Raw genomic sequence first — 27,571 nt, forward strand, 5'->3', positions numbered from 1 at the left:
AGGATGCTTTCACAGATCAAGCTAATTCTAGATGCAATGCTTTAGAATGCGTTTTTAAAACAAACAAACAAATTTACCTTTAATCTCAGACATTAAAAACATAATGATTTGTTTTTATGTTTTTGGAAGATATTAATTCAGTTCTCTCTTCCCAACATTATAGCTCATTGCTCATGAATAGGTTGCGTGGGCATATCCTTCAGTTTTTCTGAATACTGTGGTAAAGTAGAGAGCAGAGATCTATGGGAATCAGCAAAACAAAGAACAGATAAAGAGGATACTTGGAACTAACATCTCTGTTCACATTTGTAAAGAATCTCTGATACTATGGAAAGCATTTGCATCCAGGAGTTCAAAAATGCTACTCAACAAGTCCGTGGAGTAGTATTTATGAATGCACTAGTCTTATAATACATAACAACACATTTGTAGCAAGGCTTGCTAACTCTCCCTGCCTACATTATACTGTTGAACCATATGTCCAAGAGTTTTCAGAAGAAATTAAGAATATATGGCTTTGAAAAACTGACATCTTCCACTCTGTGACCGGAAGGTGCAGAAAGAGCAGTTTGTAGCTGCAACCACATCCGGTGCACAGCGCCTGTATGCGCTATCCATCCTCAACCTTCAAGCTCTGAAAAATCTGAATCAATTCAGAAATACCACAAGAAAATGAATGTTGTGGTAAAAAAAAAAATAATAGTAATAAAAAGCCACTGCTCTTCAGTCTCGGAAAAGGCATTTTCAGGGAAATAAGGTTGTGCTGGGTCCATTAGTCCCTCTGATTTTTTTTTCTGACCTCATGAAAAATCCACTGAGTCCATGGGACCTTTTCCACTGTCTTAACTAAGCCGTGAATACAGGCCTGAAGCCCAGCACCCTCATGTATTTCTAACTCCTTGCTTTTGATTGTTCTAAGAATCTACAGGACTAAAATTTGGTATTTATCCAAATGTCATCTCTCAGACAAAAAGGGAAAGCCTTAAGTTTGACCATGAGGCCATGTTTGGCAAAGTTCAAGCCAACTAAGCCTGAGCTCTTCAATCCTGTGGTGCGATGGCAGAGTGTAGATCCTGACTTGACTGGGCCGCACCAAGCAGAAGGTCCATAGCACACTTCCAGAGAAGGCGGTGAAAATTTCTTGAAGAAAAGAAATCAAAATTTGCCCCTTTCTCTGAACAGCAATTTAGTTTACAGCCTAGTCCACAACGGCAAATTCTACCAATTGTTTATTTCTTACTATTATTTGGATTAATAAAAGTCCTCAGCTAGAAATATTACTATTCTTTTACTAGAACAATTCATTCCATCTGGCAAAGTGCTTTAAGAATTGCTGTACTGTATTGAGAAGCCTTTCCAGCAAGGAGGTTTGCTGACATACATCTGCAGTACAGTTACATTTTCTAAGCCTTCTAACTGCAGACAGAGCCTGTCTGGTTACGTGCATGGCAGTTTCTCCACTGAGGAGACTGCTAACTGCTGAACTACAGTAGGCTTTTTTTTTTTCCTCAGATGTCCTCCTGTGTAAGACTACGGTAAAAACACATTTGTTTCACTGAAATGTGCAAGCTATAGTCACACCAAAAAGAAGACACAGCATCCTTGAACTTCCAGAAATCTGACAAGCACTGCAAACATTATTCTGAAATTTCTATGCAACTAAATTATTTTCTCAGTTATTTACAAAAGCATCATTAGTAGAGCATTACTTATCCAAATATCAACTGTGCATCCATAATTGCATTTAGAATAACTAGGTGACAGAATGTCTTACATGTTATTTAAATTTCTCTTTCAAGTGTCTTAATGACACTGTAGAGGACAATGCAGCAGTTAGTTACTACATCTTGAATTCCTTCTGTACTTCTATCACAATTATTGCTCATTATTGTTTCACAACACAGACAATATAAACTCTTTGTCTTGAACACGAAACATCACACAGAAAAGACTGTTCCCAGTTCGCAGTTGCCTATACTGTTCAACACAATTTACCTTCCAAGCTGTACTTTAAACTTCTAATTCTAAGCAGTCGTTTATAATCCACACTTCCATCTCTTTCACACTGAATGGTCTTATTTAGGCAATGAGTGCTATGAACTTTAGACAAGAAATGTGAGTTAACAACCACCGCACCCTGAAGGATTGGGTCCCTCATCATCAGCCTGGGACTGCTGCACTTGTTATATTCAGAAGGAGGAGATGCTGCAAACAAGTCTGTGTTAATAAATCAAGGATCTCTTGGCTACTGAACTCACAGCTCTGTTCTCTAGTTAGTCCACAAGTATTTCATATCAAAGGGATGCAAATGTGAAGGTTTAGAAATAAAGGAACAGCTTTCCAATATGAGGCTAAATAAAAATTCTGACAAGAAATACTATTAATAATCTGTATCACTTTTATCCAGTGAAACTTTCTGAAAGTTAAAGCACCATGCTCCACAGTGAGACTCTGTTTACTTTCACCTCTGCTCCAGTTAGCACACTTACTCAGTTCAATGACACAGCACCTACAGAAACCACATCAGAGTGCTTTATGAAAGTGACCCCATTAAAATATATTCATGCAGCTATTACAAGTAAAACTTTGCCTTCCAATTTTTTCATCACCAGGATCTGGAAAACTCCTGCCTTCCTCCTTGAAACACCAGGACACATGGCACATGCACATAAAAATAATCTTGGACTTTCCTACTTGAAACAGCTCTGGCAAGCACCTTTGCAACTGCCATCTGAGCTCTGCTGGCTTCATGTCATGGCGGAGTCATGCCAAACAGATGCGTGAGTTATAACTCATTCCAGATTCCTGTGGTTGGACAGTTCTGGTAAGTAAGAGCTGAAGACAACCACTTCCTCATCTCCCCAGTGATGCTACCTACCCACAGGGTAGCAGACAGGGGGTACTGTGGTAGAAGACAGGCTACATTCATGGCCCACACAAGAGAAAGAGCAGTTCTCAGAACCTCTCACCTTCCTGACTTGGCACCACAGGCCACACATTCACATGAGAATGTGGCACAATCAGAATATCAAATTAGTAAAGTATTGTTTTCAAACAGCAGAGCTGTTTTAGATTAGTGATGGCCTCTATTCCTGCATCCCAGTAAAAAGAGGGCCTTGTTTCAGTTCTGGATCACTCCTGGCAAGTGGGCTAGGAACATGCAAAACACAATGTACACCAGCTTCCAACACACTGCTGCCTTCCTGCTCTGAGCTCTGTCATCCGCTTACATGAAACAGGCCTAGGCTCATCCCACCAAAACTTGTTTTGCTCAGTTTGTTTTTGTCTCAAAGGGTCCTTCAGGGGAAAGAATCTGGTCAAAAATCCAGCCACATTTATTCAAATAGTTTATATAAAACACACTTGGTGCTCCGATCTGTGGGAGCAGTTTGTGTTTTTTGTTTCTGATTTGTTGTTCTTACTCAATGTTCTGATGTTGGTATGAACAAAGCCAAACAAAAACCCAAGTTTTAGTTTAACTAATGTAAACCAGATACAATGGGCTGGATTTACACACCAGCCATGCTTATTCATGGTGTAGCATGAGGATACATGATGAAGTTAAGCATAATGGGCCTAATTTACAGTTACCCTGAAGTCTCTTCAGAGAGTACTCCAAGCATAGAAGGCACGTTTGTTGTGTGCCAGCTCTGTGTCTTTGCACTGACTCATTCTAGGATAGGAAGCATGCTAAGGCAAGGCAGGGCAAACCTGAACCAAAGCCATTAGGGTGAAAGGCTGCAGTATATGAGAAAAAAAAGTCTCTTTTCTCCTGTATCCTCTCCTTTTTCCCAGTTTCAGCCATTGAAAGCCATCTCAAGCATCTAGTTTAGTAGCCAGGTTCCTATGGCAAATTTTAAAAATCTCACCTGGTATGCATGGTTGTTTAGGGAGTTACTGAATACTTTGGAGACTGTAGCTCTATTTTCCCTCAGAAAAGGCCTTTTGGAAACTCTTAACAATAATCTGATTTGCAGTTCTTCTGAAAACTCATACAGCAATATTTATTACATTGCCAGTAATGAAAGCAAAATAACTCTCCTTCAGTCAAATTAAATCTGCACCTCTTGATTCTTTAGTTAAAATGCAGTATTTCCATGTTAGAGAACATCTCTTGACTTACTTTGACTCTGTGTTAAGCCCTCTCATGAATCCTTTAAGCATATTTGCTTTTCTGGTGTGGCTCTTGCCCCAAAGAGCGAGAGTATGAGCCTTTGCACACCTTCAGAGGACTGTAGGGAACACATCTGAGGGAGAAATTAATTTTTCTGTCTGTAAGAAATGGAACTGAAAATCCAAGGATAGTCAATAGTATTTTTATTGCTGATATTGACTTTTTTGGAGAAATTATTTGACAATATCAAGGGAATACAATGTCATTTAACATTTTTTTTTTTTAGCAACACAAAACAATGTTTTCTCCCAAAGCCTTATTATTTTACTACTTGACTTAATCAGAGATCAAACTGGGAGACACTTTCTTTTTTTTTAACAGCAACAGCAAATAAAACCATTGAGCTTGCAATGGCTTGGATCTTGACAACCCACCAATAAGGGCTGATGTTAAATACTGATTTGAATTTGTCTGCCAACTTGAAGGGTAAGTTGTGTCTTAATTCTCAGAAGCAACCATCAGTTCAGCTGAAAGTTGTTCTTTTTATGAATCATGCCCAAAAGCAAGGCACATCTTGTTCTGCTTCAGATGACCCTGCATAGTCATAGGACTTAAACGAAAAGTAACCATCCACCACAAGAAGCTCTAGAAGAATGTGAACTTAGAATTCTTGCCAAAATCTGGAATGGTGGATAAGATGCAAAACAGTCCTAGGTTAATTAATTCAAATTGAACTCTAAACACCCTGAGCTCTTGCTTATGTGCAATCTTGAAGAAAGAGATGGATGGAAACATAAAAAACCCCATAATGTTAGGAGGTAAAATGGCACAAAAAGATTGAACAATTTTTCAAAGACAAAAACCACCCAAAAGCTACGCTTGACTAATTTAAAACCAAACTGTTTAACTCGTGCTCTCAATGACCCCTCATTTAATCCACAAAAAAAAATTACGGCATATTTCAACCCAGCATGAATTAGCAGTGTAATAGTGATTTATTTAGATCCTGGTGAGATCATCGCCATTTTTAGAAATATGCCTGCCAAAAAGTAGAAGGCATTATAGTTGTATGACTGCACTGAATGGGACAGTGAAATACAGAATGCAAGACTAAGTGCTAAAAGTCCAGCAGAAGTAATCTCAGTTTTTCCTCTCCCAGTTAACTTTTGGAATGTTGTTCTAAAGTCAAGTGAATTGCTTAACTAACTGCTATTTGGAGTCTTGTATTTTATTTTGTCTCTTCTCTTGCTGTGATATAATGGACACACTTTAGTCTTTTTTCTTTGTTTGTTTTGTTTTCGATAGCCTCAACAATTCATAAATAAGAAATAAAAAAAATTTGCTGAAGGAAAGGTTGTACTACACAAGGGAAAATTTCCCTTATTTCACCAGGTCTGTTCTTTATCTCCCAAAATTTTGGACCAATTATTGCTCCACCCTTTCAGAGATACACACTTCATAAGAATAAAGAACTATGTTGCAATAATGATGCAAAGTGTTGCAAACTAACAAGGCATCCGTATGGGCACTCCTACAAAAGGAAATAGCTGAATAAGTATTGATAATCCTTCAAAAACATTTTGCCTTTCAAGACAGAGCATGAAACATACCTCTCCTTCAGTAACAAAGCGATGTACTCCTTTCAAATACTCTAATGCTAAAATTAAACTTTCCCCTGAAAAACTTCAGCATACATATGAGAAAAGCAATGCTACAGAAAACAGCAGTATACTTCACTGCTGTGGTTCTGAGTGTTCTGTCATTACTGAAACTCTTTTTTTTTTTCCCCATCATTTTTTTCATCTCCTTCTTTCTTCCTTCTCTGTCCTGGTTCTCTACACATCTACACAGGCTTTCTGCTTTGATGGTATATTCCTTCCATTCCACTTTTGGCTTGCTTTCTGTTCATGTTGTCTGTCGATATGCCTCTCAGCTTTTCTCTGCATGTGACCTTCCCCATGGTTTCATCTGTCATGAACACTGTCCTCCGCGCTACTAATAGACTACTTCTCCAAAAAGATGTTTGATTATTTTTCAATACTTGTGTTACTTTTTTTTTTAAACAAGAAGTTAAGCCAAAAAATGTCAACTTGCCAATCACACCACAAAACACTACAATTCTACAAACAATAGTGGAATTATTAATTAGTGGAACTGCAGCATGACTGCTCATTGTTTTTCTGACCATGCATGTTTATCTTGTGGATAGGAAAAGAAGACTGAGTTTTCACAGAATCATAGAATGGCCTGGGTTGAAAAGGACCTCAAAGATCATCAAGTTTCAACCCCCCTGCTGAGTGCAGCGTCGCCAACCACTAGACCAGGCTGCCCAGAGCCACGTCCAGCCTGGCCTTGAACACCTCCAGGAATGGGACATCCACAACCTCCCTGGGCAACCTGTTCCAGTGCGTCACCACTCTCTGAGTGAAAAATTTTTGAATTCACAGTTTTGTGAATTAACTGTGATTTTCTTCACTGTGTGTCATGACTAGCTTGTGCTGTATAGCACTACTGTACAAGCAGTCTTTGAATTAAAACATGTAAGGCTGTAAGTTGCCTATGATGATGGAATATGATAATGAAAATCCTGCTTGATTTTCAAGGCTGTGAAACATCTCTGCTTTTGGCTGTCTCTGATGACCATTCATTCCTACCTGTGAATGTTTCAGAACAGACTACAGTTTGCAAGCTACTCTGTCTACCCATGTGAAATTTCATTTTTCTAAAACAGTTAAGCTCCTTTGTATATGAAGGTGAGGAATACACCCTTCTTGGGACCTAAATCAATGATCAAAAGGCACAAGGAATGATCCTTAATACAGCAGACAGAAAACTTATATTTACTATCGACTCCTAACAGCTGTTCTGAATACCACTGGCAGGGGCAGATCGGTAAGAGGTTATAAGTGGAGTACTTCCAATTTATCAGTTTCTTATGAATGAAAGATTAATCAAAAGCACATGGAGAACAACAAACGAAAGGAATTGATATAACTCGTCTTTAAGTCTGATGAGCAAAATATGAGAGGTGGGCCCAAGCTGGAATCTTCTATCTGTGCCCCTTTGGGACACCGGATGCAGATGTGAACATCTCTAAAAACAGATCAACAACTTAAAGATTTTTCTGACACAAATATCTCTTTAACCTATTTTCAACTATAGCAGATGGTTGTTTTGAAATTTTAGCACTACACCCATGTAAGCTGCTACTCAAATTAGTTCACAGGACTTTTTTTATGGAGCTGCAGGAAACTTTTTTCCCTCCCTGCAAATAAGCCTTTCAAAACCCACAAGCTGACTGTTATTCATTTGATAGTCATGCTCTTTATCATAACTAAGAGTATGCAGTACAGAACAGTATTAAAAGAATGTAGAAAAAACAATCGCACCACTTTGCTGGAGGGCATTTTTGGTGTTTGCAAATCCAGAACTAAAGAAAGAGGCTGGAACAATGCAATATTTTTTCCCTCATTTTGAATGTGACTTGTGTGTGTGCACATGAGGCAAAAATAACCGTGTCAGTGAAAGGCATCCCAAGAACAGCACTACTCTCACAAAGCCATGGCCAAAGAACTAAAGACATGCTTCATATCCTACAGAGAGCACTAGATCCAGCTGAAGGTAAAGAACTGGTATAGCTATCCAACATCAAAGTTAGGCAATCACACATTCTCTAAGTTTGATCCCTTACAAAATGCAGAAGTGTCAGATGGGACATATGTAAGACAACAGGGTCTTTCACCAGCACTCGTGATGCTGTTCAGCTGTTCATAACTGTTCCCTCCACCCTCCTCTTTAGGCTTAGCCCAGCCACAAGGCCAAACTAACACTGCAAGCAAGAGGCTACTTTATGATTATATAGTGTTTCCCACCTTTTCACAATGATTATTGCTTATGCTTGTGCTTCTACAAGAGATACTCTGTGCCAGACAGAACAAACCTCAGAGACCAAGAATTGGTCTACAAAGTTTTTAGTAAGATAAATAATAGAATTAATTAAACCATTCTTTCCTTATAAGTTATTATGAAGTCTTTGTTGCCCGTCCGATTGCATGTAAGAAAGCAGCTTCTCCTTCCCATATTGGCAACAATAACAATTCCTCCTGTGACTTCAGTATTCTTATCTTCCCTTAGGGGACAGGTGTTACAAGCAAGAAAGGTGGGAGTGTGGCCTTTAATTTCTGGTGAACTGCCTATGTCAGCCAACGTGTGAGCACAACTGGCTGTCAGTAAATCTCTCCATATGCAAGAAAGATCCTTAAGGGAGATTATCCTTGCCTGGGGACAGAAATGATATCTACAAGGTAGTAATTACTATTAGAAGCTAGTATTTGCTAATGCTATATTCAACTTAACCATTATAATCAACTGAGACTATTCTTGAGAGAACTGAAATGTAAAACACTTAATGAAGGAGAGCAAAGGAATACAATCATCGCCATGAGCAGAGCTGAGGGATTCAATAAGAACGAATAAATTATCTAAGATAATTTCTTTCCACCCAAATACTTCACCACCAGTCCATCATTTACTGAATGGAAAACCTATTGATCAAAAAGTATTTGTGAATAACTTGTATCTTTAGATGTTCACATGTGTCACTGCAAATATTTTGTCCTGAGTATCTATGCTTTACTTGTCAGAGACATTATTTTATTCATTTGCATTGATCAGCCATACAAATTATATACTATGGTTTGGGTTTCTATTAATCTGTGTATGATTTTCAGTAGTTAATCACAATCTACAATACTTCTACTGGAATAATTACGCAAATTAGAATACAGAAAAAATCTGACCACGTACCAAGTACGTAAGATTTTGAAATCTCAATTCTTTTTCAGAAATAAATTTGTTACAGTGCTTACAGAGCTATCCCGTACTTAACATACTGTTCTGTCACCACCACATTAATTATGCTACCACTTTTACCACTCCAGTTTCTCTCAGTAGTATCCATGGAGAAATATAAAGATATAAGTAGCTCCAGAAAACGTACAACATACAACAAAGACCTGAACTCCATCTATTACTATTTACTTGTGGAGGACTCAGAATAGTCAACTCTATTTTTAAATATCAGCAAATAACCAGAAATGATTTGGTAACTTACAGCTAGCAGAATGAACTGTCTTAACATTTCTTTTCTTACAAAACAATCTGAAATAAAAACATTGCCCAAAATTTTATGTTGCTGGGAAAAAAGTTTGAAAAAATGTATCTGAATTGTCTTTTTCTTTGCAAAATGCATCAAAAACAGAACACACTGTAAAGTGGGTAAAGTGAGATGAAAGTAATATCAATTGTGATTAAATAATCTCAGAGATAAAGCAACTATACTGAGAAGACACAATACAATTTTCATACTGCAATTCAGTACTTTCTGGAGCCATTTAGAAAGGTGAGAGCAATGAATTAGGATCAACACTATTTCCCTGACAGTCTGAAACATGCTGCTGTTTCAGAGCACCAGGAATTGTGGCTAACTAATATAAATAAAACTGCTAGAGAACTCTTAGAGAAAATTCAAGCATTAATAACAGATCAGAGAAGTACTGCATGATAAAAAGTATAACTGCCAGCAAAGGAATGGCAAAAAGGAGTGCTCAGACAAACCTGTACATCATGAAGAGAAAACAACGACAGATACTGAAGGTGAAATGCAGCTTGGGTCACAAAGATATCACTGGACATCATGTGTTAAGGGAAGAAACAGAACTCCTATTAAAACCTGTTTTTGTGGCACAGTGTTATTATGTCTATTATTTGACTTTATTAAAATGATCATATTTATTTTTTTAATGAGAAATACGCATTCTCTTTTTATTGCAATGCAGTTAACAGGAGCCGAATTTCAGCATATTATAGAACAAGCAGTGAGACCAGCTGTCTATAACTTTTTATACATGCAGTTTACCCATGCAGTTAACATGCATTTTATTTTATCTCTCACCTTTGATACTAATCAGTCATGACTGCAGGTCAAATCCTTTTGCATCGGAAACAATCACAATAACCAATCCAGAAGTAAACCAGTCTATAATGAAATTCACTGCCTAAGGCTAAACACAGAGCTAACATGTGTTTAACAAATCAAAGCTTGTATTTATCACTTGTCACTGTTTGTGTCTTTGTCTATTGGAGGGGAAAAAAAACAATTAAGAAGCTGAACAGCAAAGAAAAACTTAAGAACAGCATAATTTATTTTCAGATTTGTTGGTCTTCGAAAGAATGTAGCCTGCAAATCATGCCATCACAGAGTAGCAAAGGGTTTAACAAAGCATCTGCGAGTGAACCACAAAAGTCATCAGTGCAAATCACAGCTGAAAACTTTACATAAAAAAGAGAGAAGTTCAACAGACATCATTTATGTTTTGGAGTCAGATTTTCTGAATCTACACTGGAACTACATATTGAAGGACTGAAATACTGCAACAGAGGTACTGTGGATCTCACCTCAATGGCACATAATTGGCATCTGACTAGTACAGATTCAGAAAAATGAATATTGAGCTCTCCAAGGGATGGGGGCAAGTCCCCCCTGAAGCCTCTTGCAGGGTTCCACCACATACAATCCAGTGCACAGTAATAGCTTTATTTGCATCAAGAAAATCCATCTGCATAAACAAACAGCCTCACAACTCTGGTAGGGTGTTCATCATTTCTTATAATGACAGAAACAATAATAATTTCTTGAGGTATAATTTTATTTTCAGCTTATTTTCTCAAGAGACATCCTAAAAAAGTTTTTTTTCCCTTCATATGAATTTTATTTATATGTTTTCTTGCAGACAAAAATGAATGATTTGCAAATGTGATTTCTGCTTACTATGCTCAAAGCCCAGTATAGATCCCACAGCTGAAGATGTCAGTCAACTGGTGGTACTTGATCTTTAAAGGGAAAAAGGAAAATAAGCTACTTTTTCTCCTGCACATGCCCAGTCAGACTTTGGTTCAAAAGAAGCAGACACTGCTGTGGGAGGATCCTTTCCACAGAAATTCATTACACAACATACTTCATTAGCTACTCTTATGACCTAGGTCTCAACTCAGCTACAGTGCAGTACATAGTAGGAGAATGCTGTGGAGATCTCATAGCCCTTGTACATAGCTACAGTAAGTTCAGTGCCATCAGATCATACTCTGTAATGCTACTCTGGCTTCTTCAGTGTTTCCTGTAATGTTTGGACTGTCCCATGATCTTGGTATTCTTTTTCTAAAAGAATGACCAACACAAACCTGACTGACTCCTAAAAAACAAACCAAAAAAACAAAACTCAAACTTTAAAAAGTCCTACCCCCAAAACCTCTGAATCCTAGATAAACAGGGAATTTTTCATGTCAGTTTTATTAAAACCAAGAGACCTAATTTCATTCACTGTTATGACTTTACTAGCTACAGTCAAGTTTTTCATGATCTACATTCCTTCAGTGTAAAATTAGTCTCAGTGGGGGGCTTAAAACTGATAAAACAAAACTCCTGATTATATGACCAAAAATAATTCTAAATAGATTATAAATTCTTTCATTTAAAATCCCGAATGATTGGATTCTGAAATTAATGGCATCCATGTGTCAGTATCATCCTATCTGCCAGTGTCAACTAATGGAAAGCCTAGGCACACGTCACACAATGCTATGGAACAGCAGTTTTGGTTTTCATTTAGATAGGAAGGTTAGCTATAAGGAAATCAAATAGAAAGCTGAGTTGCACAAACACCTGAATGCCTTGGGGTGGTCTCTCACTTGTGGAAAGTGGCTTCCTTGGTTCAAGACATCTGTGTCTTGATACCCTATCTTGTGTGACACACGTCCTGATTTTTACCATAATACCTATTACAGTCATGGTAAGATACTGGCTTTCTGTGAGTCAACGCATAAAAAGTGATCCCACTACCAAATTACTAATGACTAATGACTACTGCTTTGCCATTGCTGTCATCTTTTTTTAAAACAATGCACAAACAGGAATGAGATTAGTTAAAATTACAGTAAGACATAAAATTACCATGTAGAGTAGGACATATTCCCAGTATTTAAGAACACCTGATGTACAAATGACAGACATCAAATCAAGGCGGAACTCTAGGGCTGAGACTGAGGCAGCTTAAAGAGTATTTTCAAAGAAAATTCTACTTTGGATCAAAGACCATTCACCTAAGTGTATTTGTAACTAATTTTGAGCACTGTACAGCCATAGTCACCAAAGAATGACAATGCACATGTATCTATGATTGGTATAGTTCGCCTACTAAGATTATTTTGCCATAAAGACAAAATAATGAATACCTGAATCAATGTTTATATGTTATGAATATTGTCATATAGTTTCCAGTAGGTACAACATTTAAAGTATGCAAATATACCGTCATCAGCTGTGTACATCTTTTTTTCTCAGTACAAATGTATTCTAAAGGCTTTCCAAGGAAATAAATTTTCATTTGCCTTTTGAAATATCTCCTTAGACTTACATTCAGATTTTAACATTACTACCCTTTAAAAGACAATATCTGAAATCAATGTACTAGCAATGTTAAGCAAGATATTTGCAAAATGCTTAAATATCTTTTTAATTGGCTTCTTGACATTTAAGATCTCAAACACATTGATTCAGGAGAGCATTTGCCCAACTATCTTAAGATTACATTTGAATTCTATGAAATTTACTATGCTGATAAAGCAATTTTCCTGAGACAATTGCATCAGTATCTCTTATAAATGCAATTAGCTATAGCAACTGCTCACTCTAAGATTTTCTTACGCTTTTAAAATGTCTTACAAAGCATGAGGTAGGACAGCACGGTTGGGAAGAAGACTGCTGTGGTCAATCACAGCATGGACTTTAGTCTTAATTAGCAATAGCTAGCACAATTAAATCAACAGCTGTTTTCTAGCTGGAATAGAATCACAGAATCATAAAGGTTGGATAAGACCTCTAAGATCATCTAGTCCAACCATCAAACAATAGCTAGGAGTATCATAGCTGAGGCTAAATTATTTCTCAGTTTAAAACAACTACCCAACTTAAACTGTTAGGACTGGTGTCCTACCTGCAAGTAGAACTACTATGGAAGGTCTCATGACTTGTTTGAGACCAAGACCTTAAGTTTATCTTTTCATTACACTTAATTGTACCTCTCCCTTGCACTGCTGTTTTCACAAGCTAAGTTTTGGCCTATAAATTGCTCAAAAATGCCACAGAAGGTCATCTTCATTTTAAACAACCCTGAGGTGACAAGACTCTTTGTGCCCTTATCCTTTGGACTCTGTCGAGGAGAATTCCTGTGCTTTCAGAAAAGAATTTGCACAATCAAGTAATCAACTTGCTTTGGGAATCTGATCGTGCCCAATAAATGACGGTTGCATTTTCTCACTGGTGGCTCTGTCTGCCATCAGAATAAACCAAGGTTTGTGTTTATACATAAACAGAAAAACATGCATTCTCAATTTAGACAAACAATTTTAAAGTAAGGAAAGCAACAGAGGACTTTCAAAGAAAAAATAAGACACAACACCTTTGGCTATTACACAGATCCCTTCTGTCTCCTCAGAATTTGTCTTTTAATCTTCACAGAGACAATACACAGAAAAAGAATTCAGATAAATGAGACAGAATAGGGGGTATTTTCTGAAAATGTTTTGCGGAAGAAGTTTCAGCAAGCCTGTGGTTCTGAAAGAATGAAAGCTGATCACTTCTTTAAAACCGAAATTAAGCTTGAACAACTAATGAACTCATTTTAAATTTCCTGTTTAGAGTGGTATATCTGTAACCATCACCTGTGAGGTAAAAAGCTACAGAGTAGCTTTTTGGGAATAATGTCTCCATTGCCCACTATGCCCCTTACTGAACAGTGTACAGTACTGCCTAAACTGGGCAATAGCCTTCATCCCCGTCAAGCACTAATGCATTTTGTTGTAAAGTTGCCCTACAACAGTGCAAGAAATGATGATTACCTTCACATGTTTCTTCCAACCCAGCACAGCTATATTCACCAAACTGCATTTTATGATTACTTTACCAGAAGAGAGGGGGGAAAAAAAAAGAGCAACATGAAAAAAAACAAACACCAACACTGCAAGGCAAACATTCAAAATGGGTCACTGACAAGTAGAAGTCCAGCTTGAAAAAGGCTGGGTCCTAATTTCCATTAGTTTTCAGAATATGAAAGATAAAATCAAAGGGCATATTGCATATTCTGATTTTTACAACTACAGTGCAAGTTTCAATACCTCAACTTCAAAATAGGGCTAGAGACACTGCAGACTGCATAATTCAGAACATCTCAGAACCCTGGCAAATTCCTCTGCTTCTCAGAGTTTCAGCACTGCAGCCAACAGTGTGTAGTGCAAGGCACAAATTAAACATCATCAGGAAATATGTCCTTTTCTCCCACATGAGAAAGTCCCATGGAAAGAGACTCTAATGTTCTCACATGTTTAAAATGTCTGCATTAACATTAAGCATTATGTCATCCTCTGGTCAGTGTAGAGATACTAATGGCTTTTTACAAACCTATTTCCTATTCATTTAGGACAATCTCAGTCATATGTACTTTTGAGCCAAAGTTACATTGGTGAGCTCTCCATGAATCACTTCTTTCTTATTAATCATTTCAAATATTCTCACTACTTATTTCTTCTAAGAGAATACCACACCTTGGCCTCTCGAGATTATTTCTCTCTGCAATATTTTGGTTCTTTCACTACCACCTTTTTGTGACTAGAATGACTCACTTTTGGCTTAATTATTAGTGTTGACTGGACCCTCCTCTCCATCCTAAAAACAATTACAGGCAGAGTGTGTTGTTGGAATCCTTGGCTTTGTTGCTAGCCCTTCCCCACCACTCTTCCCCACCTTCCTGACCCTTCCCATGACCCCACCCTTGGCAGAGCCAAGAGGAAATCCTGGGCAGCACTGAGCCAGCTCCTGGAGCCCTGTGCCACCACAGAACACGCATGCATTTAACTTGCACTGCATACAGGTTGGCCACAGTGATCAGTTTTTCTGTGATCCAGCAGAAATCCTCTTGAAGTGAAAAAAAACTTCTATTCCTGCATTGATTAGAAGGTACAATCTCTGTCAAGATGTCAACGGTTTACGGGCGTTCGGCCCGGTTCCGTGACGAAGGGGACAGGGGATCCACGGGTCCACACCCCGTGAAAAGGGAAAAGGGAAAAAGGGTAAGGAGATGGCCCTGAGAGCAAAGAACAGCGGCAACAATCTGAGGAGAAACAAACTAATTTACTAAATAAAATATCGGAATGCAAAACAACACACTATAATACAATATAATTACAATTTAAGCTGATAAATCCAATACAGAGAGAGAGAATGTCCCAAAATCAAGGTAGGCCTTACTCTACTACCGACGATAAGATGGCTGGAGAGCAAGGTGCTGCCAAGATGAGAGACGGGCGGAAAAAGGGGCGAGGTCTCGTGATCTGCAAGTTTTTATACTGTGAGCTTTTATCTTTTCCCTCCGGCTGGAAAATGGTAACAAAGGAGCAAAGTACCATGGGGAATGTAGTAGTCCTTCTCTTCTGAGAACTAGGTACATCCACTACATGATGTTATGATGTGGAATACCAATAACCGAAAATCACAAAACCATGACACAAGATATTTGTGGAAATCTGCTGGTCTATTTTTCCTTTCTACTCACCAGAGTGAGTAGCCTACGATATCAGAAAGCTGGACAAGATGTGAAGGACTAGTATACTTGATAAATACACTGACAAATACAGAAATGTGTAAACTCATGTCAACCATTTTCCCTCTTTTGAGGGAGACCCTCACCCTAGGCCTCAAGAAAAATGAGTTGCACTTTGCATTTAATCTTACATATAAAGACTGCCTCCTTTAGCAAAGATCAACACTGCTTCAAAACTTTGCAAGAGACCACATTCCTTTTTCTGTTTGTCTGTGTGTTCCAGGCTCACGGAACTACCACCACGATGACAGAAGAATTCAAGATGAATCTGTAGCATAGCAGAGTGATGTTTCATTATGAAAAATCAGTCTCCGCATTATTTGGACAACCCAGTTGTCATCTTTTTGCTTTGTGAAATACAACCTTTGCAGTATAGTCCCACATTATAAAACACATGTATTGTATGCACGTGATCTTATTCCAAAAGTAATGTTTGATACTTGCTATTTCACTGGGTTTTCACAATAGATCTAAAAATATTTTGTGCTTAAAAATATACCTAATACAATAAGATTGAATACAGATTGCACAGGGTATGAAAGCATCTGAATATCTGAATGCAAGCTGTGCTTTTAAGAAGTTGTTATTATTCAGCAGGTTTACTTCTTTAATAGTCATTCATGGAAGCACGAGATTTTTATATGATCATCTAAGTATCTTCACGCTTTACTGAGAAATTCCTTACATGCTTACTCTTTTACACATATATGTTTCTTAAATAGTTCAGATTAATGTTGCATTTATCTCTTTTTCAATTTGTATTCTTCTATCACTTCACATTCTCTGAAGTCTTTCTGAATTACTAGGCAATGGCTCAGAATCAGATGTTTGTAAGGTTGTAATTCTGCCAATTTTACTCTCCATAATTGTTTAATTTCAGATACAATGCAACTGATGTCAAGGAGACTAGTTGCAGGGTAACATGCAATATCCATTGGCAGTAAGTTTGACAGATTTGCGCCTTGACTGCTTCCCTCAAGAGGGTTTGCTGCAATGAAGAGATTTTTGTTTGACAGGTTTATTGTTCAAGATGTAATAATTTAAGATACTAATGCACTTATCCTCTGCAGTCCCACACTATGGATTCAAAATCCATATGGACTGAAATTCATCAGGAAAGTATAATGGATTTCTCAACATGCTGTGTTTACATACCACTTCGTTCTTAGCATGGAAAACACATTATGCCTGTGCAGAAGACTAAAACCATTGACTTTATGCTACTTCATATAACAGAAGGATCTCTGGATATGTACCTGTCTTAAATGTACTTTGTAAATTGTTTAACTGAACTCTATAAAGTTTAAAGACATCCAGTGCAGGATTAGGGCCCAAATACTCAGATAAACATTTGTAGTCTGACAAGATGAAAAGTGTCCCATCAGATATATAAATAGAAATGTTTATATGCAACAGAAAGTTATGAACAATCCATTCTCAATTATAAGTCAGGAACTCACGTATTATCATTTTATTTTGGCGCTAGTCACAGGTATCCCATTATCAGTTTGCTTAATCTTAAGTTGTGGAAGGTATTCTGTGATACAGTATTAATATTCATATTCAGGAACTTGCAAACACTACATGATTACAACGTCAGAGAAAAGTATTTTGATAGGTACTGATTTCCTGGAATAAATGATAAATCAGTTAAAGCTCAACAAATGTCATAATGCTTTATTTTGAGTTCTTAAACTACTACTGACCATGGCAAAAATACCATCTAGGCAAATAAAATAGAAACCTGATTGCATAGATTTTAGAATTATTGCAGATGTTCCCATGATCCTGACAGAATCATGGTGAGTGTAAACAAACACGTTGTCTTTCATTCTGCCAAACATGAGAGATTTCATCACTGTCTTCCACTTGTGAGACTGGAAGGCAAAGAAAAGCTAAAGCTCTTGAAAGGTATTTCAGGATTATTATGTTTTTAATAGAAACTGTTTCAAAAAAATCTCTATACTTCTCTGTAATTCAGGTACTTGAGAGATTTTTAAAAATTCCAGTTTGGAAATATGTAGAAGAAAGTTAGTTCCTTTATATTTCCTGCCTTCCAATGGATTGTTAAAAGACCTCATGAATATATAAAGAAAGTTACATGCTGACAACGTGCAGCTTACAAATAGCAAACGAACGATCATTGTTACTTTGTACTCCTTACCTCCTTTTTTAGGGGGTCTCAAGGGACTTGACTGATGGTCTGCGATTGACTGAGATTGGCTAATTAATTGTGAATCACTCATTTTGAATGTATTTTTTACAGTAAAGGGAGAAGCAGCTATCTCATCCAAATCCTTCTGGAATAAAGAAAGCTGTTTTAGGCATTCAAGAAACACACTTATTCACTCTGCTATGATAACTTATAGTTGTGATCTCAGAGACAGCAACTTTGTATTTTTCACGACTCTTTGAGAAATGACTAATGCGAGATTAAAGTTACACAAGATTCTTGTGGCTTTCAGCACCACTGACTTAGCATCCATGTCACAAACGTTTGTTTACTTCTTCCATGTAACTTATTTATCCCCTTTCCTCATGCAGTTAAATCATAGCATGCACTGTATGCTGATTTCCTCTCATAGTTAATTTGTATCTTTAGAAAAAAGCTATAGGAAGGTATTAATCTGCTTAACATTTCTAAGTACATCATCCAAGGGATTTTGTTTTTTTAATCTTACATATGCTCAGCAGAGTTACTGGCAAAAACTGTACATTTTCTCCATTTCATCCTTTCAACATCAAATGGTAAGCAGCAAAAATTGGATCAGACTTCAAAGACTATGCTGTGCTCCAAGTCACAGAGCGACTCCTCCATTTCACATATTGAATTCGAGCAGGATATCAAAGTGCTACCAAAGAACCTCAGGTCCTTACTAAAAAAGAGGCTCTAACATCTGTAGAAAGTGAAGTGCACAGACAAATCACCTCAGGGAGCAGCTAGCATTTATTCTCAGCAGCAAATTTCCAGCCTTTTGATTCTCTTATTCGCTGTACCTCCCTGTCTTTCTACAGAACTAAAGTTCTTAGCAAGCAGGCTTTTGTCTCAAAGACTTCAAAACATCACTAACGGTTTCATGTTCGGATGGCTATGCCAAGCAGCCATGAACACACTGCAGAACTGTGGACTCAGGAATTTGAAGTTACAATGCAATGTTATTTTAGAATACAAACTTAGTAGTACCTTTTTTGTTTGTTTGTTGAGAAAATCAGACACCATAGGAGAGGACTGGTTACTTGTTTGCTGCCTAAAAGCAAAGAAAAATAAAATAGGTAGTTTAAATACTGTAATTTCTTCATTCTCATAAAAGGCTTACTGGCATACACACATTTTTGATGCTCTTCCTCTTTCCCCCTCCCCCAATCACTAAATATGCACATATGATCAATTCAGAGAAAACACAGACCAGTTCCATTTCCTTTTATATGGAAGTGCATGTTACTAAACACGGTAACTGGCTACAAGCGATGAATGTATCATTAAAAATTGTGGATATGTGCATATGTGTAAAGTGAGTTTATGAGAATTCTATGAGATTGAAGTAATTTGTTAAAATTAATTTTACAAGATTTAACATGAAACATTTTTTTCTCCAGGGGCTGAGAAAAACTGTTTTCACAAAAAATTCAAGCTTGGGCACTCAGGAAATTTGACAGAAGAGGAAGAGGTGATACACATGGCTTTGTGCTCCCCTAAAGCTGTTTTGATTAAGTAAGAGTTCTAACATTAACTTTGTCTGTACCTTTTATTATTTTACCATACAAATATTAAAGGTCAACTTCTGCTCTCATTAAAGCTAATTGAAGTATCATAAAATCCTTCTGTAGGCTCTGATCCTTTTTGGCAGGCCTTTGAAGTCAATGGATCTTTTCAATACTAAATTCCTCCCAGAAAAAACTTTGCTCCAGAATCTTTCGTCATGCAAAATCAAAAAAAGATTCTGCCAATTTCATTCAACAGATAAAGAAACTGAGGTTCGCAAAGATTATTTGATAAGCTCATGGTCCTATAACTGGGATTAAAACCAAGATTTTCTATTTGTCAAAACTCGCCTCAGCCATTGCATCATTAATCACCACCCCTGTCACAATCTTTCTGAAAATACAATTAACTGCAGTTGTATTTCAATGGAAACACTTGAAATGTAAGCTTCAGCCAGAGATTTCAGTTTATGACAAACATCACAATTTTTTTTTCAGGGATGGCAAAAGGCTTTTTAAGGCAGTAAGCTTTTTCAGTTTAACTTCCATTTATTACTACTGAATACCTTTTCACTCTTCCAGTCACAGTGGGAAGGGGAAATATAAAGGAAAAAAATTGCTTAACTGAGTAAAAAAACCTACAATTTATGTTTCCTCAAATTTCATTTTTGTCATTTCTTATACACTGAATATAAAAGACTCATATAAAAATAGAACAACACATTGAACACTAAAAAACTGTCTGGACACATGTGCATTTTACCTTTTAAAATGTAGCTTCTAAAAATACTTCAAACTGAAATGACATTACTGAAGGACTTGAAACATTCTAGATTATTACCTATTGGATTTCAAAACTGTATATATCACCACATATATGTATTAGATTATATATTTATTCTAGGACATCCACAGAGCTTGCTGAAACATTTGAAGCCTTATACTGCAATAGGGTTTAGGATCTTAGATTAATTTTGTCTGAATGTGTTATGAAAGCTCAAGAGGCTGCTTGAATTGTTTCAGACTTGATCACAACAATAAAGACAACATCATGGTAGACAATAAGCTATTTTGATGAGTAGAAAAAATATGAAGCATTCATGGACGTGGTAAACATCAATTTTTTCTGGAATGTTGAAATTTTGTGAGTGAAGTTTGGATTTGCTTGTTAGGTTTGAGGAATTTTTTTTCAATTATTCACTGATGTTACGAAAGTAAAGGAAAATATTCTGACTAAGCTGTAATTTATATTTAATATTGTTTTCCTAAAGAAGATGGAGGGACCCATATTAAAAACACACTGTAATTTGTACTGAGACACTTCTCACACCAAAAAGTATAAAAAATGTTGAGGACTATATTTGACCCTGCATTTGAACATGTACTGTATTGTCTGTAAAGTTCTTTTTTGCTGTTTCTCTTATATATATATTACTTAGACAACTGCTTAGGATTATTGCCAATTTCCCCCAGAATTACTCAAGCATTTGAGATGATTCTTCCCCATCTCCCCATACTGCAGAAAATAAACTCAATATAAGCTAGAAATAATGAATAAACCTCAAATGTTGCTATAATGGATGTCAAAATAAAAATCTGCTCTTGAATCAGTATATTGTAAATGGACAAAAACACAAAAAGGAATGAATTGTGATCTAAATTTAATATTCAGGTTTTGGGGTGATTTGGATCTGGATCTAAATCTGCAGCTTGGACTAATCTCTATGTTCTATAAATAATCTAGAATTTAGCATGGTTTTGCCAGCATTACTGCCTTGCCAGGACTGTAGCATTATCCAAAGGTTTAAAGCATGAAGGTAAAGTTCAGCAATTTGCCTTCTGTACACCTTAAGCTAACAAAAATCAGCCTCTGGAATTCCGAAGCCTTCGAACCTTGATTTTCTATCAGGGTCCCAATGAAACCATGTTTTTCACTAGAACAACCAAAAAAGGGGCTCCATATGGCACAACATTTTCCAACAAAATGTGATATTGTTGAGTAAGGTTTGCATTTGATGATTACTAGCTTCTACTCAAAACGAAGCAAAACAAAAAACAACCAACCAAAAAGCCACATGATGTGTAATTTTGCATTTCCGCATGATACATTCTACAAGAAAAACTTTGGGGATGCTCAGGAATGCATCAATAATGTACAGTAGTAAGAACAGTCAGTAGTTTTCTGTGTTGTATTATACGATACTCACTTTCTTTACCTATGGACAAACTGCTACAGCATGTAAGGTTAAATTATGTCCACTGACAAACTTCTAAGGAGAAGATAGGGCAAAAGTCTTTAAGTTTTGAGAACTTTTAATGGTATGTTAAAATAACTGAACTGAAATAAAATATGAGTTCTTTCTCCAAAACATATTAAAGGTGATCAGATTATTGTCGCCATAAACACAATGGCAAATAGGAAACTACATACAAGAAGAACGCATTTGTTTTCACTTTGTAGAAGCTAATGCAGAGATATGGGTGTTGTTTCCAGAAATTAATTCAAATTAAGAGAAATTGCCAATTTTCTAAAATATTTTACTGTCAGTCAGGTATTTATTATCATAAGCCATGAACAGGTCAGGGCAAGCCCAGAGCCTCAGCTGGCAGGGGACTGTCTCCAGCAAAATAAAACAAAAACACCAACAAATCAATCAGAGAAACAGCAACAACATAACATTACCACCAAGGCTTCCCTAAGGCTGCCATTCTGGCCATGGCAGAGGAATAGACAATTTTCCTTAACCCTAAATGGTGTAAAGTGGAGTCTTCATAAATACAGAGTCATGACACTGCCATTCAGAGGAACCTCATCAGGCTAAAGAATTAGGCAGAGAGGAACCTCATGAAATTCAGTGAGAGGAAATTCTCTGTCCTACATCAGGGCAACAATAATTTAATGCATCAGTACACTCTGGGGGCCAAGCAGCTAGACTGGAAGTCACAGAGCTCTACTGAAAGACAGACATCATTTCAGGTGTCAAGCTGGCAGAGAACACTTCTGAAAACATGACATCAGCCGTAGAAGTTGAGAATCTTGAGATCAGACTCTGAGATCTTCTGAAAATCTGTCTGATATTGTATGTCTAAACAAATGCAACATAAATGCAGCTCAGCATCACCTAGTTCATATGAGTCTTTCAGTGTTGGCAGCTAACATCTGAAAATGTGGCATCTGAGGGTGGTATCGAGGTGCAGGATATTTTCAGGTATCTTTGATGAAACTATTTTCACTGTGGTTTCCAAAAATTTTTAGTTTCCACATTTGCAAGACAGCAGTGTTTGGGTCAGACAGATGAGATCCAGACAGCACATTTACCTGGCAAGTACACAAGAAATCCAGCTTCCTGTGCCTGGTTTTAGTCAGGCAATACTGAAATTTGCTGCTGAATATTCATCTGAACTATCATGCCCATGTAGTTTTGTTCACTTTATTATCCTACCTTGATTGTCTAAGTCTCATCTGAATGTAAAGAGTTTTACTAAAATGAAAACTTTAAGAGGACACACATGCTGACCAGTCAAAGCTTGAATATGATACCAACTAGCTAAGCAGAGAAAATAGGAAAGAGAAAAATCACAATGATTTTGAGGCAGGAGTGAAAGACTACTACTGATGTCAGTTATCTTCTAACATGCGTCCTTAACACACAAAAATTCCACAAGAAAAGAACGGAGCAAGGGATACTCACTGATATGAGCTACAGTTACAATTACAGATATACAACTATGTGGAAACAATGCTTTCTGCTGTACTACAAAGTACATGCAATGTTAAATTAACAAATGGCTGCATTTCATCAGCATTTTACAACATTTATTAGCTTATGTCCTGCATTCACAGACTGAAGAGTGTGAACTAAACGCAGAGACTCAATTTCCTTGAAGGAATTTAATTTTTTTTAAAGTGTCATTTTCCTCTGAGCACTTTCAAAATCGTAACTTACTAAAATCAAGTGTTTTCTATACATTATAGTACTGGAACTTTTTTTTTTCTTAATAGATCTTTGAAAAAGTAACAAGTTGCTATATATCCTGTGCATACAACAGAAAAGATATGTATGTGATTTTCCTTTCTGACCCTGAACACTTTTCAGCTCATTTTTCATTTTCCAAAACTACTAACTAGAAAATAAAAGAAATGAAAAAAAAATTAAAAGAAATTGAAGGAAATGAAATGAAAAGAATATTTTATTATTCGACATATCAGTTCAACTGTATGTGAAGCCACAGCAAGGCTGCCTTCTCTAGAGATAGGTTACAAGCTACTGTGTTAAACACCTGCACTATTATTCACCAGCCTTCCTGTTTCCTACAAGTTTCCTGTATGACTGAGCAGCCATGTGCTTAAAACACAACATCCCCTAAAAGCTACATGTAGAAGGTAGCCTTGATTTATGGGAAGGAAGTTATCAGATTTAGTCCTAAGATTTTGAACATCACCTGTGAAACCCTCAACATTTTCAAGTCTCACTGAAATCACTGGAACCTGAGGCCACTGCAGGGAAATGTATAGGATTAGGCAAATACGCTGGAAAATTTGTTGGGTTTTAAACTGAGAACTGCCAGCAGTAGTGGCAGTTTAGCAGCTCCAGGCAAAAGAAGGTATGAATTTTATTACCTGTCTGATTGTGTACAGCAATCAGGAGTGCGTGCATGAACTGAATGGTGAATGTATTTTACATGGGCACCTTCAAGCTAAATATTTAAAGGCATTTAGACACTGAATTCAATATAAGTTCATTGTCCAAATACCTTTAAAAGTCTGTATCTTTGTGCTCCATAAAGCCCAAATTCACCTCAACAGCTACTGATCCATAAATTGTTAATGAGCCTCAAGGGATGTACAGTTAAGAAAACTGTATCTAATCCAGAAAGATACGTTTGTTTGGAAAGCAATGAGGAATTCCAGAAACAGACTAATATAGAAAGGGAAGAAAATCATTCCTGGCTACCTATACACAAAACAGATCAAGTAAAAGTTTAAAGAGGCCGTGTGCCTCCAAACAAGGTCAAGTGAAAGTTCCAAAACACTAACAAGATAAAATACGTATTTACATTGTATATAATTGTAATTTGGGATGCCAGACAGAACTGACAGCAGACAGGTTATTAGTTCTGTCTTTATGTCATCAGTGAAGACTGGAGAGCAAATAGCCAGTGGTAGTTCTAAAGAGATTACCAGATACTTCCCCTCTTAAATACCTAACAGATAGAGGCTACTGCATGCACACGAAGGGAAAGCAGAATCACAAAACTCACTGTCCCTGTAAGCTGTGAAGTGATCCAAAGACAGAGATAGGACAGCAAATTGTACTGTGTTCGTTCTTTCCCCTGAATAACATTACCAAAATACCTGTACATACATAGTTTTTGTCCTTCTCCACTGGCCTGAACCTTATTTATTTATTTATTCTGAAATCAGACTACTGCAAGGGAGACACTCTGGAACATGAAAGGATGCAGCAGATTACACCTGAACAAAATCATCTAAAGCACCAAAGCATTTAGCAGATCTTATTCAATATAAATAAACCAAAGTTCACATGGAAATTAATGTAACTCAACGTTCTGAAAATACACAGAGAAAGTTGAAATACTTTCTCAGAGGAAGACTTAGAGGTAATTAAAAAAAATAACAACAACAACAAAAACAACAAACAAAGAAACTTTCTCAATGGAATAATAGCATCTAGTTACATTCAAGCAAGTCACTGATTTCCTCAGAGAACTCATACGAGGTGTAACAGGACCTGCATTTGTATGCTGTATAGAAAGTCTATAAACTAACAGAAATAAGAATTGGGATAGGAACTGAGATTTCCTGATGCCTATCCTACAGCAGGAGAGATCTCATAGCAATTAGTCACTGAAATCTGCTAATCAAAGGGATTCCTCCAGCCAACGCCTCTCCTACAACACAGTCGGAGAGAGAGACATAATAGCTAAAGATGGAGCAATTCCCTCTTCCATTCAAGAAAGAGCAGGGCGATATTTGACTGTATTGACTCCACAGGTAAGGAAGATCAAAATATTCTTCCTCTCCAAAGAGTGGGGGCACTGCTTTTAAGGTTTACAGTATGCCTAGGCTGACAGTGACTTGGTCATCTGCTTCTTGCAAGTCTTTTCCCCTATTGCAGGTCTGCATGGAGGTTTACAGATGTGAAAGGGTACGTTTCTGCTCTCGAAAATCATGCACTGCAGCCAGTTCTGAAATGCTGAGCACATGTAATTCTGTCTGTGGTAAGGGGTATTCTGGGTACTTCTGAGAAGACTACAGAAACAGGATATCAACCCAGGGCAAACAGTAATTTAGATAAATCTTACTTCTTTACCTCAGACTATGCTGGTGGGGGGACTGCTTAACCTACAGGTGTTCATCTTCAGAAAATGGCAGGCTCCCTAAGCACCAGCTGAATCATGATGACATGCCTGCTCCTTTCAGATTTTATTGTGGGGAAAATGACTTCTGTAGATAACAGACAGCAAAGGATTCAACTCACCAGTGCTCTTCACAGTCAACATCAGAATTAGAGCAACTGCTCATATGCTGAGAATCTGCTACGCAGCCAGTGCTCTTCTTCAGTCTTGGGTAGTTTTTACGAACAATATATCCCCTGAAAGCTAAAAACATAGTTATGAATCAGAGAAAAACTCTGCAGAACCTGAAACACAGACTGGCACTTGTCTCTGCAGTCCAGAGCGGAATGCTCTACTACTGGAGTGTCTAAAATCTGGGTTAATATCACATGGGACATAGGATATGGGATGCGGGATACAGAGCAACCTCATGTAGGATCAAAATAATTATACAGGTAACACAGGGAAAGCAGGAGGTAGATAAACAAAGAATATAATAAAGAATAAATAGAGAATATTGTAATAAATAAATTGGGAACAAAGAAGTTGACCAAAAGATCATCTCATGCCTGTTATTTTGTGAAAACACAACAGAAGTATTACCTACATAAAAGAGGAAAAACTGTAGAATTTGGAATCTCTCATTATTACAAAATTATGGAATAATTTTTGTATTAATTTTTTCTTCCGTTTAATGACTCTTATAAATTTAGCTCAGCATTCGGGCTTTTTTTTGCATACGGAAAAGATGGAGGAAAAAAATAAAACTACCCTGATCTCAGCTACTCTTTCCATAGGAAGGACTATAATCGATCCCTTCTTTTCTATTTTAATTCCTGTAAGTGCTAATGGCCTTCATTCCAGCCACCACAAAAATGTGTATTTTTGCACTTATTTGTGCAATATACAAAAATAAAACCATCCTAGCCATTCAAACTGTGGTATGCATTGCACCATGACAATCTAACATTTTCAATGCTACTGATGTTTCCAGTGTAAGAAGCAGCAAAAATTGCCTTTTAATGAGAGATTACTAAAATAAATAACCATTCCCTTTACAGAAGGCATGACAGAAGCTGGACCTGCTGAGGTGTTGTACTGAATACAGAGCTCAGGTACCGTGAGGCTGAGCAACTTTCCACCCTTAATAATGAGACTGGAAAAGTCTGCCTATCTGGCAGAGATGAGGCGAGCACTCTCTTGCCCCATGTGATCAGGCTTCCAATCCTTAACTATCCCCCACTGACCAGACAAGGAACCTACTCTGATATTGGCAGCAAAGACAGCTGGCTGGCAGCCACTTCTCTGCAGCTGAAACGCACTGAGCAGCAGTCAGTCTATGGACTACTGTACAGATAAAGAAGCGCTGAAATAAATGAACTAGTAAGATAAGCTTCAGTTTTCTCCCTAGTAATTTCTCAACCTTCAGCAGTTTCTTTGCATGTGTGTGCGCGTATGTGTGTGTATAAAACCACTCCCATACCTCTACGATTTTTTTTCTGCCAGATACTTATTAATGACAGTATAACCCTTTTTTGTCTTTCCCTCATTCACTATACACAATCTGCTTTATTTCATTTTGTAAACTTTATTTTTACTCTGAATTCTGTTTTCATAAATATTTTCAGGATCAACTCCTCTTCAGCTGAATCCTTCCTTAAGCCAGCTTCTAACATTCTTTTAG

The 27,571-nt window shown here is 37.1% G+C and overlaps 1 protein-coding gene across 16 annotated transcripts in view; it reads right to left on the reverse strand.

The window, feature by feature from the left end:
- Positions 1 to 27,571, reverse strand: part of MYO3B (myosin IIIB) — a 231,995-nt gene that overhangs the window by 49,645 nt on the left and 154,779 nt on the right. For 14 of the 16 annotated variants that reach the window (XR_002439454.1, XR_002439455.1, XM_021399366.1 and 11 more), the window contains 3 exons: positions 26,031 to 26,151; positions 19,010 to 19,073; positions 17,990 to 18,125 (listed from right to left, as the gene is read on the reverse strand). Coding sequence is in view for 13 of the 16 variants with exons in the window: in XM_021399366.1 (XP_021255041.1) it covers positions 17,990 to 18,125; positions 19,010 to 19,073; positions 26,031 to 26,151 (321 nt within the window). In the remaining 3 variants the exon portion in view is untranslated. The remainder of the gene's footprint in view (positions 1 to 17,989; positions 18,126 to 19,009; positions 19,074 to 26,030; positions 26,152 to 27,571) is intronic. The other 2 variants (XM_021399372.1, XR_002439456.1) reach the window with 2 other exon arrangements.

Source organism: Numida meleagris, chromosome 5, assembly GCF_002078875.1.
Source record: "Numida meleagris isolate 19003 breed g44 Domestic line chromosome 5, NumMel1.0, whole genome shotgun sequence".
Taxonomy (NCBI): domain Eukaryota; kingdom Metazoa; phylum Chordata; class Aves; order Galliformes; family Numididae; genus Numida; species Numida meleagris.